General features: G+C 39.4%; 1 protein-coding gene across 18 annotated transcripts in view; it reads right to left on the bottom strand.

Moving 5' to 3' along the window:
* Positions 1 to 14,899, bottom strand: part of LOC122556528 (teneurin-2-like) — a 1,106,639-nt gene that overhangs the window by 311,189 nt on the left and 780,551 nt on the right. For 14 of the 18 annotated variants that reach the window (XM_043703277.1, XM_043703278.1, XM_043703280.1 and 11 more), the window contains one exon: positions 5,103 to 5,315. The exons of the other annotated variants lie outside the window; for them this stretch is intronic. In XM_043703277.1, coding sequence (XP_043559212.1) covers positions 5,103 to 5,315 — 213 coding nt within the window. The remainder of the gene's footprint in view (positions 1 to 5,102; positions 5,316 to 14,899) is intronic. 18 annotated transcript variants of the gene reach the window in all.

The following is a 14,899-nucleotide window of genomic DNA, read 5'->3' as shown; positions in this document are numbered from 1 at the left end:
GGATATGGAAGGATCCCTTGGGGCCTTGGAGGGAAGTGAGGGGGGGAGGTGTGGGTGCAAGTTTTGCATTTCTTGTGGTTGCAGGGGAAGGTGCTGGGAGTGGATGTTGGGTTGGTGGGAGGTGTGAACCTGACGAGGGAGTCGCAGAGGGAGTGGTCTTTCCGGAATGCTGATAGGGGAAGGGAGGGAAATATATCCTTGGTGGTGGGGTCTGTTTGGAGGTGGCGGAAATGACGAAGGATGATACGATGTATCTGGAGGTTGATGGGGTGGTAGGTGAGGACCCGTGGTGTTCTGTCCTGATGGCGATTGGAGGGGCAGGATTCAAGGGCGGAGGAGCGGGAAGTGGAGGAGATGCAGTGGAGAGCATCGTCAACCACGTCTGAGGGGAAATTGCGGTCTTTGAAGAAGGAGGCCATCTGGGTTGTTTGGTATTGGATGGCACCAAGTTCAAGTTTTAAATGTATGAACTTTGTCGCACAAAGGCAATACAGAGAGATAAGGAATTTCAGGAAGGAAGAAATTAGAATCTATGAGCTGATTCTGATCTAAGAAAAAGCTACAATAAAGAGAATGGTTAGAAGAGCTTCCAGCATAGTCCAGTTTATATCCTGTTCATGAGTGCAAAAGGCATGTTACTGGGTCCATGATGAATACAAACAGTCATGGTTGATTCATATGGTTTATGAGACTGGAATATCCTGCTATTTTGCTCAAGTACATTGTGGAACAGAAGAAATGAAGAAGCTAAATTTCCTGTGGGTTTACTTGGGGTTGAGCTGATTGTTTGAGTACATTCAATGAGAGAATAAATAGTAGATGGATTGTGAGAGGATTAAAATTAGTGGACCATTTGTCCTTGCCTAATTCAATATTTTGATACTGACCTGGCTAAGACAGGTAAGTGGGGATAGAAGAATAACTTTTTTTTCCCAAGCTGCATTTTCTCATTGAAATCAGTTGTGATAATAACACCAAAATTACATAGGTTCTAGTTGTCAGATACCATCCATGTTTTACTCATAACCTCAAACAGGTATGATTGAAAATGCTCTGAGGTATTTCATCAGAATGCATCAGAGTCTGACCTGACTGTTGTGAGGGGGAAATGATAGTGTGGTAGCAATGTCACTCACCAAGTAATTCTAAGGCTCAGGCTAATGCTTTGGGAAAAATAGGTTTAAATCTCACCATGGCAGCTAGTAGATTAATGAAAGAAGCCTGTGGTATAAGACATTCTCAGTAATGGCGCCCATGAAACTATCGTTGATTGTTGTAAAAATAACTCAATCATCAAATTTAGGGAAGGTATTTATGATCTGATCTGCCTGCACTGCATGCTGAACAATACTTTTCACTGTATCTAGCTACATGTGACAACAATAAATTGAAACAAATCAAACATACTATGGTCTGGACTACAAGTGACTCCACAACACGGTCAACTTTTAATTGCCCTCTGACAAGTGAGTCAGTTCAAGGGGAATGAGGAAAAGACAACTACTGCTAGCCTTCCCAGCAATACCCACATTCCATGAAAGAGTAAATGAGAAATAAAATGAACGGTGTCAAAAAAGTAGGTTATTGTATTTCCTTTTACAGCACTAAAATTTTACAGCTGCTTTAATAGCATATAGCATTGTCGTCAGTGTAAAATTTTCAGTAATAAGCATCAGAATTAAATCCAACATCCGACGGTTAGGGAAGAAACGTCTCCATCTTACGTCACCCTCCTTCACCTGGCCGAGTTCATCCTCACTTTGAACAATCTCCTTTAACTCCTCTCATTTTCTTCAGGTCAAAGATGTGACTGCAGGTGCCTGCATGGAACACACTTATATCTTGGTGGGGTATGTGGGATATTCCTTGTTCTAATCCTATTGCGGACCCCAACTACAACTCTTTCTCCAGTACATCAGTGACATCAACGGTGCTGCTTCCCCCCCTCATCCAGGACTAGAAACGTTTATCAATTTCATTTCCAATTTCATCCATTCTCACCTTCACCTGGCCCATCTCTGACTCTTCCCTTGCCTTTCTCAACATCTCTGTTTCCATTTCTAGGGATTGGCTGGCCACCAATATCCATTACAAGCTCACGATTCCCACAGTTAACTTGTCTCTACATCCTCACACTCTGCTTCCTGTAAAGACTCTATTCCATTCTTCCAGCTTCTCTGTCTTCATTGCATCTGTTTAGATAATGCCAGCTTCTGCAAGGGAGCCTCCGAAATGTCCACCTTCGTCCTCAGCCGAGGATTCTCCACTACCATGGTTGACAGGGCCCTCAGTTGGTGTCCAGCCCATTCCTTGCACTTCAGCTCACACCTCTTCCACGATCCCCTGCCCCCTCACAACAGCGAGAGGGACCTCCAGTCTTCACTTACTACCCACTAGCATCTACTGTACATACAAAAGATCACTAGCTGCCATTTCAGCAGCATGATGTCACCACCAGGCAGAATGCCTACCCTCCTTGTCAGCCTTCCATAGTGACTGTTTGCTCTGAGACACCATGATCTACTCCCAACACCACCTCATACCCCTCCGGCACCTTCCCATGCAATCACAGAAAAAGTAACATCTGCCCATTTGCCTTCTCCTTCCTCACTATCCAAGGTCCCAGATGCACTTTGGAGGTGAAGCAGCGAATGACCTGCACTTCACTCAATCTAGTCCACTGTATTCACTGCTCACAATGTGGTCTCCTCTACATTAGGGATATGAAATGCAGATTGGGTGATCACTTCACAGAACATCTACATTCTGTCCTCAAAATTGATCCTGAGCTTCCTGTTACCTGCCACTTCAACATACTACCGTGCTCTCTGGCCAATATCTCTGTCTCATGCTTGCTGCAGTGCTCCAGTGAAGCTCAGTACAAGTTGGAAGAACAACACCCCATTTTCCTCTTGAGGACCCTGCAGCCCTCCAGACTCAATATCGAGTTCAATAATTTTAGGCCCCAGGCACTTTCTTCTATGTCCTTTCTCCAGCCCCCACTCACGAGACCTCGTCATCTCATGGGCTGCTATCGCAAATAGTCCATTGTCAGCCACTAATGGCCCCCATTAGCAGTTATTCATTCTCCCAGGCTGACCTTTACCCATTCTTTGGCCAACTGTTTTGCTCTCTCTCTGAGGCCCATCTTCACCTATTGTTCAATTGTTCCCCCTCTCCCCCACCCCCATATTCAGCAAATACAGTATACCAACCCTTTCCTAGCTACAATCAGTTCTGAAGAAGGGTCACTGGACCTAAAATATTAATTCTGCTTTCTCTCCACAAATGCTGCCAGACTTACTGAGTTTTTCCAGCAATTTCTGTTTTTGTTAGAGAAAGGTTATGGAAGTGCTGCAATACGTATAAAAACCATTACCATTTTACAATCCCATAAGTCTTTGGTATCATGGGCTGTAAATCATAGTTCAGTACAGAATGCCAACAATATATTATTGCATCACTGATTATATATTTTGATGCAATTAAAAACAAATGAGTCCATCTTTTACATGGCACACTCTTTTGAGATAAATGGTGAAAGAACATTACCAACAAACTGAGGTGTTTGAAGCCATCCGCTGTGCATTTAAAATGGCTACTACATCATCTCCAGTGTCAACGTTATAGGATTTGCTGACCAATGCAATTAATTAAATTCACTTTCATACTGCATTTTATTACAATACAGAGTCAGCAATATTGTTTAAATGCAGGACTCTCCAGGGACACAGTTGTTCAATTTTCCTTCTTTCCTTTGAGTTATTTTTCAGACTTGAGTATACATATTCCTAACTGTTGCAGTGAACCACAAGACAATATAATTGTGAGTGTGAATAAAGGTAATTGGCAAAAGAAGCAGAGGGGAAATGAGAAATCTTTTTTTTTTTTTACACAGCGATTTGTAATGATCTGAACTGCACTGCCTGAAAGGATGGTGGAAGCACATTCAATAATACATTTCAAAAGGGAATTGGATACATACTTGAAGGAAAAAAAATGGAAAAGACACAATTATCTATTGCTTCACATGGCCATCATATGTCTCAAATGTTTTCTAGTCAATGAAATACAAAGAAAGAAGAAATTGTAGGGAAATTGGGAAAGAACAGAGTGGAACTAAGGGCATCACTTTTTCCAAGATTGTGCACAGACAAGATTAGCTGAATGATCTCATTCTGAGTGGCATAATTCCATGAAAGGGGTAAAGAGAAGAGGCCATGAGTAGACTGATTCGATAGTCAAAAATAAATTCTCTCACAGTTTCAAATGTGACTTGAGAACTACAAAGTTTTGGGCAAACAGACACAGGATAAGGAGAGAACGAGAACAAGATAGGCACATTGTACCTTCTGACTCATTGCAATGTAGCTTCTGTCAGAATTTGAGACTGCTTACATTGCACTTTACCATTTAATGATGTTTTGAAATTGTGGGTTTTAGGAAAAGTATTCCATTAACTTAACATAAATGGGAATTTTCCATCTACCAATTCAATTTCAATGTTGCTTTTCCCAATTACTTTGTCTTAGAATTGTTAAATTCATTTGCCCGGGCAGTTACAGCAGCTGTGATTGATGTCCCTTCTACAAATAATAAATGAATTACCACAATGATGTAATGGATCCTTAGAAGAACTGTAATTATATTTCTTTACAATGTGCACTCTAAATTATCATAGAGAAACAAACATATTCAAAATAGGAAATAACATCATTGTTGAAGGAAATCTTGGAAAATGTGATTAATGAACAAAAATATTCAGAACTCCTAAATTATAGAAAGGAAGAAAAAATAAATTTAAAAACTATAAGAGAAAAGATCTCTCATTTCATATTCTATCTGCTATAATAGTCTTCCAGCAGAAAGAATACATCTTTACATCACCAATATGCTGTACTATCAACTTATTTAGCAACAGGAAATTTCAATAACTTGCCTGTTGATTAACAATGAACAAGGCCAGTTAATGTGCAAGAGAGAATGTGACAACAATGTAATTGTCAGAGAGTCACACAGCTAGGATGAGAGGGAAAACCTCTGCAAAAAGAACAAGATACCATTGAGTGTGAATTTAGGCAGATATAAGCATATATTCTTACCATTACTGGGGGGTGGCGGTGCACCAGAACCTGCTCGCAATAGGTATGAATTAATGGCGAACTCTTCATTGGGGTTGGACTCGAGAGCTGGATGAGAGACGCTGCTGTCAAGCAATGGCATTTGGTAGTCTTTCACACTAGATGATGAAAGAAGGGTGCTGGTCTGCTGGGCAAATGGGTGGCTGGGCGATGATGAATGTGGGATGGGACGACCTGGGGAAAAGAGGGTCAGTTGTTGAATGGTGTTAAATAATATGATGCACAACTTTTCTGTTGAAGTGCAATCAAAATCATAACTCTGCATTGTCCAGAAAAGTAGCCCAGTGAGGACCACTGTTTTCCTCAATTGGCATATTCATGAATGAAACAGACTTAGATTTGAAGCTATCAAAGTTCAACAATCCATTTCCCTTAGAAGCCATGTATTCAGAACTGGAGTATGCTTCATGCAAGGAATCAATGGGAATAATTTCTCTCAAATATTGTCTCAACTGATGAAAATTGTTGAGTGTTATCCAATAAAATAATTTACTTTTTGGACTAATTGGAGTTCAATATGTATGAAGTAGATTACTATTAAAGGCGTCTACTTTTGCTGATTTCTCCTCGACATCCCATTCCTATTATTATAAATTCCTTGCTGAATAAAGCTCCAGAGGATATTAATTGCACTTGGATCTCTTGATAAGTAGCCAGTATTCATTTGTGAATTTTGATGATGAACACTGAAAGGCAATTTTCGTAACTGTATACAGTCTTGATTTTACTTGATGTCCAGACATGCAGACTTCCAGAAGGGTCAAAAATAAAACAGCAATTAGAAGAAGAACCTTATCTGATTTTCTCCTCCCTTACCCAGAAATTTACTTTAATTGTTAATTTTAAAGAACATGATCACTCCTATAATTTGTTCGATCACTAATAAAAGATTAGGGTCTCAGTTGTTTTACCATCGGATTCCAAAGTAGTGTTTCTGCTAATATTTGGTAACAGATCATATAAACTTGTAATTATGAAATAATAACAAGCAATTAAGGAAAGCAAACGCTTTTGTTTGCCTTCATTGCAAAAGAGTATATAAAAATGAACTGTTCTTGTAAGTATGAGTGACATAAAAGTGTTTTAATGAGGACATAGTATGTGGGGGCTGGTTAATTCAGTTAGCCAGACACCTGGTCTGCAATGCAGAGTGATACCAAGAGCATGGGCTCAATTCCCACACTGGCTAAGATGACCATGAAGGATCTGCCTTCTCAACCTCTCCCTCTGTCTGAGGTAAAGTGGCCTTCAAGTAAAATTTACCGTCATTGTCTCATGATGGTGACTTTATCTTTTACCTGGAATACTGTGCATCATATTGATCTCCTTATCAAAGGACAAATATACTAGTTTTAAAAGGGTGAGAGTGGGGAGGATATCCACATCCGTAAACAAATCAAGGGAAAAAGTGGGAAAGTGGATTTATGGTATAAGACCACTTGTGATCTTACTGAATGATGGAGCAGGTTCAAAGACCCATAATGCCAACTGCTACTTCTATATCTTATTGCAAAGTTACAATGCTGCTCTGGGACAAAAAATTTGAATATTTTGATATAATTGCTTTGATCAAATGCCTTCCCACAAACGATTTATATGTGTATATCAACTCTTACACATTTCAGGTATTTATGTTATTGCATCAACTTAACAAAGTGTGCTTAAAAACATCTTGCTTTGAAAATTCAACAAGCTTTGTGAGTTTTTCAGTTTCTCAGAACAATAGAACAGCAATGGCTTGATCACTGACCACAACATTTAGTTCTTGTGCCAACTGGAAAATGAATCCAGCAATATTTATTACTGCTTGCACATGACAGACACTGCACTTCAGGACTTAGCAAGTGGTCTTAACTCCAACAGTACTAATCCGATTTCCAATCTTTCTTGCATGCATGATTCTATCCACATATATAGCAGCAGTTAGTAAATGGCTAAGTAGTTATCATTGCAGCCAAAGATTTAGAAGCAAGTTCCTAATCTAATGACAAACTGGTTGTTAACAATACAGAACAACCTTGGCTATCTGGACATCAATTATCCGAATTTCGGATTATCCAATCAAGATTTCATGGTCCTGATACATGCATTTCAATTGAAGTTGGAAAAGTCTATTCCTCCTCTATTTAAGGCATCATTTTTAAAATTTGAACAGGAATATAGATGCAAGTATGTTCTAATAAATAATTAATTTCAAGTATATCCTCGAGATGCGACTTTAGAGTCAAGTCTTATACTTTTTATAAAAAGGCTCACGATACCTATTCTCCCCGAAGACAAAGGTTTGTGACAGTGAACACACAAGAACAACATATGTGTAAGCCCGGGCTGTGTGCTATAACAGCAAGATTCACTCTCAACATTCACTATTTCCATTTTGCAAACTCAACAACTTTTTTCCTCAGGTCATTCTTCAGAGAGTTAAGTTAAAAAATGCGCTTGCACCTTTCGTTTCAATTGCTTTTTCCTTCCATTATCCCATGACAACTCGATTTTTCCAAACAAAAAAGTATTTCAATATCCTTCAGCTGACAAGAAAATTTAATGTAACCTTTTTTTTGATCAGGGAGAGCAACTCATACTGAATTAGCACACATGAAAATAAACAGGAGGAAAACTTGACAGGAGGAAACACGAGGAAAACGTTACCTCCCTAAAAAAATCAATGAGAGACAGAAACTGATGTCAGTGATAAAACCTTCCCTCACTCTCATGTTCCCCCTGTATTTTGTGCCTCTCTCTCTGAGGGCTTGACAGTTGCCAAGGAGGGAGGGACAACACTTGGTTAGTCTGGATGGCGGGACAACACTGAACAGAAAGATGCCAACGGCTGTTGAGAACCAGGATAAAACCGAGGAAAATATCAGTGAAACATATCACAGAATTCAGTCAAACTCTCGCCAAAAAGTGATTTTATTTGTAAAATATCATGAAATTTTAAGAAATATCCAGTGTTTTATCAATTGAATGAAATAAAATCTCTGTAAACATGTTTTTTTTATGTAATTATTTTCAGTATGGCTTCCTTTGTTTATGATCAGATCAGTTATCTGAACAAAATACTCCCCACCTGTCTCATTTGGATAAGCGAGGCTGTTCTGTATATTGAATAGATGCAAACACTTCCAGTTTCATTGGGCCAGTGAATCCAGGTAATAAATTGCTAAAGTTTTGTAATGAGGTGCTTTACCAGTTTCAATTATCAATCAGATTTTAATATACTTTCAAATTCCTCAATAACCTTTTGCTCAAGCTATATTTTTTTTAACAAGAAAGGCATTTTTTCCATTGTTGACCGGCTGTTCAACCTCACTAGCAAAGAAACTGATTTCTGATTAATTACTTCCAACTGAAACACTGATCTTTCTTTTCTCTTGCTGATCTTAACCACTTGCTGTTCCATTTGCTTTTTCAGTTTTTCAGTATCTAAATCCCAGAAGGGTAGTGACTTCAAGCTAAATTGTTAAAGGAGTGGACCAGTTAGACCAAAGGGTCTGTTTCCATGTAGTATGACCCTATAACTCTAAGTCAGTAATGTTAAGAAAGTAGACAGGCAGCATCAGGAGGTGGAGAAGTCAATGTTTCAGGTCTAACCCTTCTTCAGGACTGGGGATGGGTGGAGGGGCTGCTGCAGATAAAGGAGTTGGTGGGGGCAGGGTGGTAAAGTGGGGATAGGTGAAGACAGGCAAAAGACCTGGTTGGTCAATGGGAGGAATGCATCCAGTTGTGGCAGGGAGGAGTGGAAAGGAGGAGAAGGGGCTGGGAAGGGAGTCAGGGGATAGGAAGGTAGGTCATTTGAAATTGGAGAACTCAATGTCCAGCCTGGAGGTTTCCACTTTTCCCTGCCACCTGCCGGATTCATTCCTCACATTGACCAACCAGGTCGTACCCTCAACCTGTCTTCATCTATCCCCACTTCACCACCTTGCCTTTGCCACCCCCTCTATCTACAGCTCTTCCAAACCCACCCCCAGTCCTGAAGGGGTTACACTCCGAAATGTCGACTTCTCCACCTCCTGATGCTGCCTGGCTCGCTGTGTTCTTCCAGCTTCTTGCCTGTCTATATTGGATTCCAGCATTTGCAGTTTGTTTGTCTCTAACCAAGTAATGTTAAGAAGGCTAGTTTGTCTATATTCTGTTAACTTTACCATCAAAGTGTGTACTGTTAAAATTTAAGAATAAGAAAGACCTCCCCAGACATTCAAACAGCTACCTTCTTTCTCTGTACTCGAGCAAGGAGCAAGAACCAATTTCAAAGAACTTTCATGAATCTGTTACTGGAAAAAAATTTTGAATTAATACCTTGTTTTAAAAAATTCTCAAGGTCAAGGACCAGGCTCGCAGGAAAGTAGTCTGACACAGAACAAACAGCCAAGAGGCGAGTCTGCTAGAATATAAGTGTTTTATTCCCCGCAGCGTCGCCACAACCAGGTCTCGTACTTACAACGGGTCTGGTTTATACTCACTCTACGTGTTACCGGAACTGGGAGCCGTCAGTTCTCGTAGAGCGGTTGCCAACAACCCACGCTCGGCGGTTAAACGCAACCCCGGAGCAGACTCTACCGAACTGGAGACTTTTCCAGCTGATATACTCTTTTCGAGATCTAAACATTCATGTGAACAGCAGAGCAAGGCTGAAAAACACATTCCATTCTGGTCACATACAGATAAGAAGATTCACACGGGAAGGTGTGTAATAAGATTCACACAGGACTAAGCGACACCTTCCATTTTCGGTTAGATTCACACATGTATTGGGACACAATTTTAACCCTTTCACCACATTCCACTGCTTGGCCCAATACATGTGTTACATTATGATTCACACATGTATTGGGACATAATTTTACACCACATACCTTTACACAAGGATGGAGGTGGCAAATCCTGAACTTCTCAATATCTGGTGTACATGAAAAAAAAATCACTTTGTTCATAGGAAAGGCAGTTATCAGTTTTCAGGATTTGTCATCCCACATATTCACAAGGAGCAAATTTACTGTAAACCAACTAAAATATCTAAGTGATTCACTAATCCTGAAAAATTGATCACTAATTCCACAATTCATCAAACATGCAAACACCCCACTACCATCCTTGGTCTCTCTTCCCTTATTACAGACATTTACACCACACGCTGCATCTGAAAGGCTAAGAGCATTGTGGGAGACCCCACACTCCCTCACTCAAACTCTTCTCCCTCTTGCCATTTCTTTCCCCAAGCCATTAGGCTACTTAACACAAAATGATCGGACTCTTTCCCACCTGAAATTCTTTGCACAACTTTGAATTGCTACTAGAAAATGTCTATTATTTATCATTCTTCTATTACACTGTAACTTGAGTGTTTTGCACTTCTTATGCACTTTATGCCGTGTACGATTGTGTAGCTTGTGCTGACCATGTAGCACTCTGAGACCTGGAGGAACGTTGTCTCATTTTTACTGTATCAGTTGTATGTGGTAGAAATGACAAATAAAACCTACTCTATTCTTGTTTGATCAGTTCAACTGTCATCAAAAGGTGTCTCATAATTTAATCTCAAATTCTATGTTAATTTACCAAGCTAGTAACAATTTATTTATTCATCATTGAATGAAGACAGGCTTTTTTCAGCTAGTTTTCCTTTATCCTTTTTTTCTCTGCCATTCACCAGTGCCGGAAAAATGACCTGATATATAACTGGTTACAGTATGTGCAATGTTGCCTGATGAACCAATATGAACCAATATAGCATACTTCACTCCTTTGGCATAAATTTCCTAATTTGATTTCAGATCCATTTACAATTACCTGCTGAAAGTACATTTATCCAGGGGAGTAATTAGATTTACTACTGTCTGCTATTTGTTTCCACTAACATAACATTTGGTTATAATTCTTTTTGTGTTGATCTGTCCCGTCCAATAACGTACATGGTAAAAATTCTCACAATGTCCTTATCCTTCAGAAAACCTCTGAATTACTTAACGAGCACAATTAGAATGTGCAAAAGAAAACGATGCTGTCTCTCAACAGCATGTTTCAGTTCACCAGCTGGCTAATGAACTTGACACCCTTCCAAACGCATCACATGGGGTTAGTATAGAGCTGTGAACTCTGATAGGCCATATTCCTCGAGTTTCCTGAAATGGCCTGCTCTTTGAACTGCCCTTTGCAGTCAAATAGTCTTTTTCTCATCTCCAATATTTTCATAACCACTAAAGAATTTTACAATGAAAGTTTAAGTAAAAATACATCAAATTCTTCATGACTTTTCCTCATGCATTGTCTCCTGGGTTGCTTGCTGCAAAGTTAATGGAGCTCTATTTATATAGCACTTTTCTCCAGATGATTAATAGTACCTACAATGTGGTACTTTTCACCTATAATCACTATTGCAATGTAAATGTGCATTTTCTGAAGTCTCAATGACAATCCTGAAAGTTTGGCGAACATAAAATACCATGGTATGCCGCTTTCCCGTTTAAACATTTTTCCGCCCGAGCGGGGTCGAGGGCATACCAATGCGTTCGTAAAGCAATTTAAATTTCAAATTAAACAAGTTGCCATAGTGGGATTCAAAATCATGTCACAGAATACTACATAGGAATGCAAAACTACGAGCAACAGCAGGCCATTTAGTCCTTCGGAACTGCTTTGTCATTCAATATGATCATGGCTGATCATCTAACTCAGTACCTTGTTCCAGCTTTCTCCCCAAATCCTTTGATGGCTTTAACCCAAAGAAATATATCTCATCCTTTCTTGAAAACGTGTAATATTTTGTGCTCAGCTGGTTTCTGTGGAAGAGAATTCCATAGCCTCATTATTCTCTGGTGAAGAAATTTCTCCTCATCTCAGTCTTATCTGGCCTTCCTCAAATCCATAAACTATGACCCATGGTTCTGAACTCTCTGGTCAATGGGAACATCCTTAGCAGCCTAACCATTAGTAACTGAAGAATATTACGTCCATGCCACCAGTGCTTTCTATCATTACAATGTTGCAAAAGGGAACTCTGTACTTGAAGAGTTAAATTGTTGCTAGATGTTAATAAGTTTGTGAGAAGATTTGTAATTCGGGTGCTCGTTGTTGTGGTTCTATTCGCCAAGCTGGGAATTTGTGTTGTGTTTCAACCGTAAGCAGCAGAGACAAACCACTATAAATGCCGGAGGAAACATCACAGAAGCGCTTCACAGGAGGCTCCCAAGCACTGAGGATGTCACCTAGACAGGGGACGAAACGTCTGCAACACAAATTCCCAGCTCGGCGAACAGAACCACAACAGATGTTAATAAGTTTTGGAGAATGCGATTTTGTATTGTCGATCTGATTTAGCAATTAAAATTGACTATCGCATTCAAATCTAGCTTTTCTTTACAAAAAAATGCTTTTTTTTTCTGTGGGTTTTCACTCAATGGAATTAGAGTGGTGGTGATTCACCCTGGTATTCAAATACACTTGGCAGTCAGTACACGGATGGTCTAGCCTGCAGACTGAGATTTGGTGATTGGCTTTCATCCCTCAGTCAGAAAATGATACATGGTAGAAAATGGGTCACTAAGGAGGAAGGGAGACATGAAAAATGAATGAAAAATGGGAGGATAAATACGTGTAAAAATAAATTAACGCAACATTTCAGAAGTGATTTGCAGAGTAACTTTAATATGATGTGTGAAGTTATTTTTTCTCGCTACAGGTTGCAAGTTTCAGAAATCTATTTTTCTGGAAACCCTGAAATCGTTCAGGTTAGGGTCAGGTAGCATTCACTGTGTTAAGGCACATTTTACAAGCTAAATTTTTTTTCATAGAATCTTAATAAAGACAGCTGATGTCAGGTCATGTTAGCTGCTCAGTCCTGACAACTTAAGCATTTGATAAATCTGTCTCTCAACAATTAGGCTGAACCACATGATGCTTTTTGCATCTCTGCCTATTTACATAAGTTAATTTTCCACAAATGCAATCTGCTTCCAATCATGAGACAGACTCTCATCTATTCCATTTCAACGAACAATGAAACAAACAAGCAGGTACAACAAATATTTTAATTAATCGCTCATCCCTGATGAATGAAAAATTATGGTTATTTTATCATATTTTGTTTGCAATTATTGTCATCAAATGGCAAGAAGGATCTTTTCAAATAAACAATAATTTTCAAATTGTGAATTTTCATAATTTCAGTTGGAAAAAAGCTCACACTTGGGAAAAAAAAGGGCTATTCATATTCATTTCAATAAAATAATCTGACATGGTTGAAAGAAAGGGAAGAGAAAAATGAAGACATTGCTCAGGAGGCAATAACCTCTCTCCACCTCAGCCTTACTAATCACAGTCGTGGGATGAAAGAACAGGATACTGATTTACTTAGCTAACTGAAATAAGTCTTCAATCTCTAAACTCTTCACCTTTTCTATGATCACGACTTCACCCCTTCGCTCTCTCTGATTAACTTCACCAATGGAAGTGCCTGACGATTTTATTATTCTACAAACAGAAATAATCTGCAGAGAAAATTGAAAGGAATTCTGACAACTAGCCTGCACATTAAATTTTATCTAATGATTAGAGACTGTTTTACTTAATGTAATCTTCATGCAATGCTATCGTTTTTTAAAAATAGAGGTATCGTTGAGCAAGGGAGAGGCAAAGCATATATTGTAGTGAAGGAGGAATCTGAAATATTGCACAGATGAATGGCAAGGGAGGAAATAATTTGTTCAGCATTGTTGAGTACTATCATCAGGCTCAAGTTAAATGTATTAATGCAAAATACTATGGATGCTGGAAATCTGAAGCAAACACTGGAGAAACTCAGCAGGTCTGGCAACGTGAGTGGAGAGAAATCGAGTCAACATTTTGAGTCCAGTATGACTCTTTTCTTTTCTCGCTTTGTTCCTACATTGATAGGATTACTAAGACATTTGTTTTGAGGACTGACCTCTCTCAGGATTATAACTTTTATACTGTTACCACTCCCAGTCCCATTCCTTTCCTATTTTGTGCTCGCCAGCCACCTAGCTGCTTCTGGCCATGCTGAGAGCAGAGTTGGACCTTCCAGCTTCATGCCTATGTGACATGCTGTCTCCTCCTCTGAAAATAAAGTTGCAGCCACTGCATAGGAACTCCTGAACAAGGAAAGGCACATGGAGACAGACATTAAGAAAAAGTAGCAAGGGAAGGGTATTTTAAGTTTTCTATGGGACATTGAAAAATGTGATAAATGATGTTGATTTTGATGATTTGTTTTGTGGTGGCATTCATTTCAGGAGGATATTTTGATTGCCAGTAATTGAGAGAAGTTAAATTGTGAGTATGTTGATGAATGGTATATTGGGATTGCTAATGCTGGTACCACAGTTGGATGAAATTATCACATGCAGTTTAGCTGGAAAGGAGCTCTATCATTTTTCTCCTTCCTTTTGCTCCTCTACTGCCCTTCTTCACCAGCTCAGCTTCATGTTATACACTCTCATAATAATGAAGTTATGCAAGGTGCACCAGATGATGAAGAATTATTACGTGCATCCTGAATGCTTCCTCAATGCAGTAAAAACATCATTTATGTATCCTGAAGGCCTGCCAAAGACTTTTGTGTGGCTCTCATTAAATGAATGCTGCCCATGTAGATATGGATTGTGTACCAGAGTAGTCAGCCAGATAATCAGTGGATAACCCTGCCCACCGAGTAACTACTCTCTTATAACTTTGGTAACTCAAATTCTGATTGTACAGTTAACTGGTACGGAATGCAGGTACTGTGACTACTGCCA

The sequence above is a fragment of the Chiloscyllium plagiosum genome, chromosome 14 (genome assembly GCF_004010195.1).
Source record: "Chiloscyllium plagiosum isolate BGI_BamShark_2017 chromosome 14, ASM401019v2, whole genome shotgun sequence".
In the NCBI taxonomy this organism is placed as follows: Eukaryota; Metazoa; Chordata; class Chondrichthyes; order Orectolobiformes; family Hemiscylliidae; genus Chiloscyllium; species Chiloscyllium plagiosum.
This window is presented reverse-complemented; position numbering and strand designations above follow the sequence as displayed.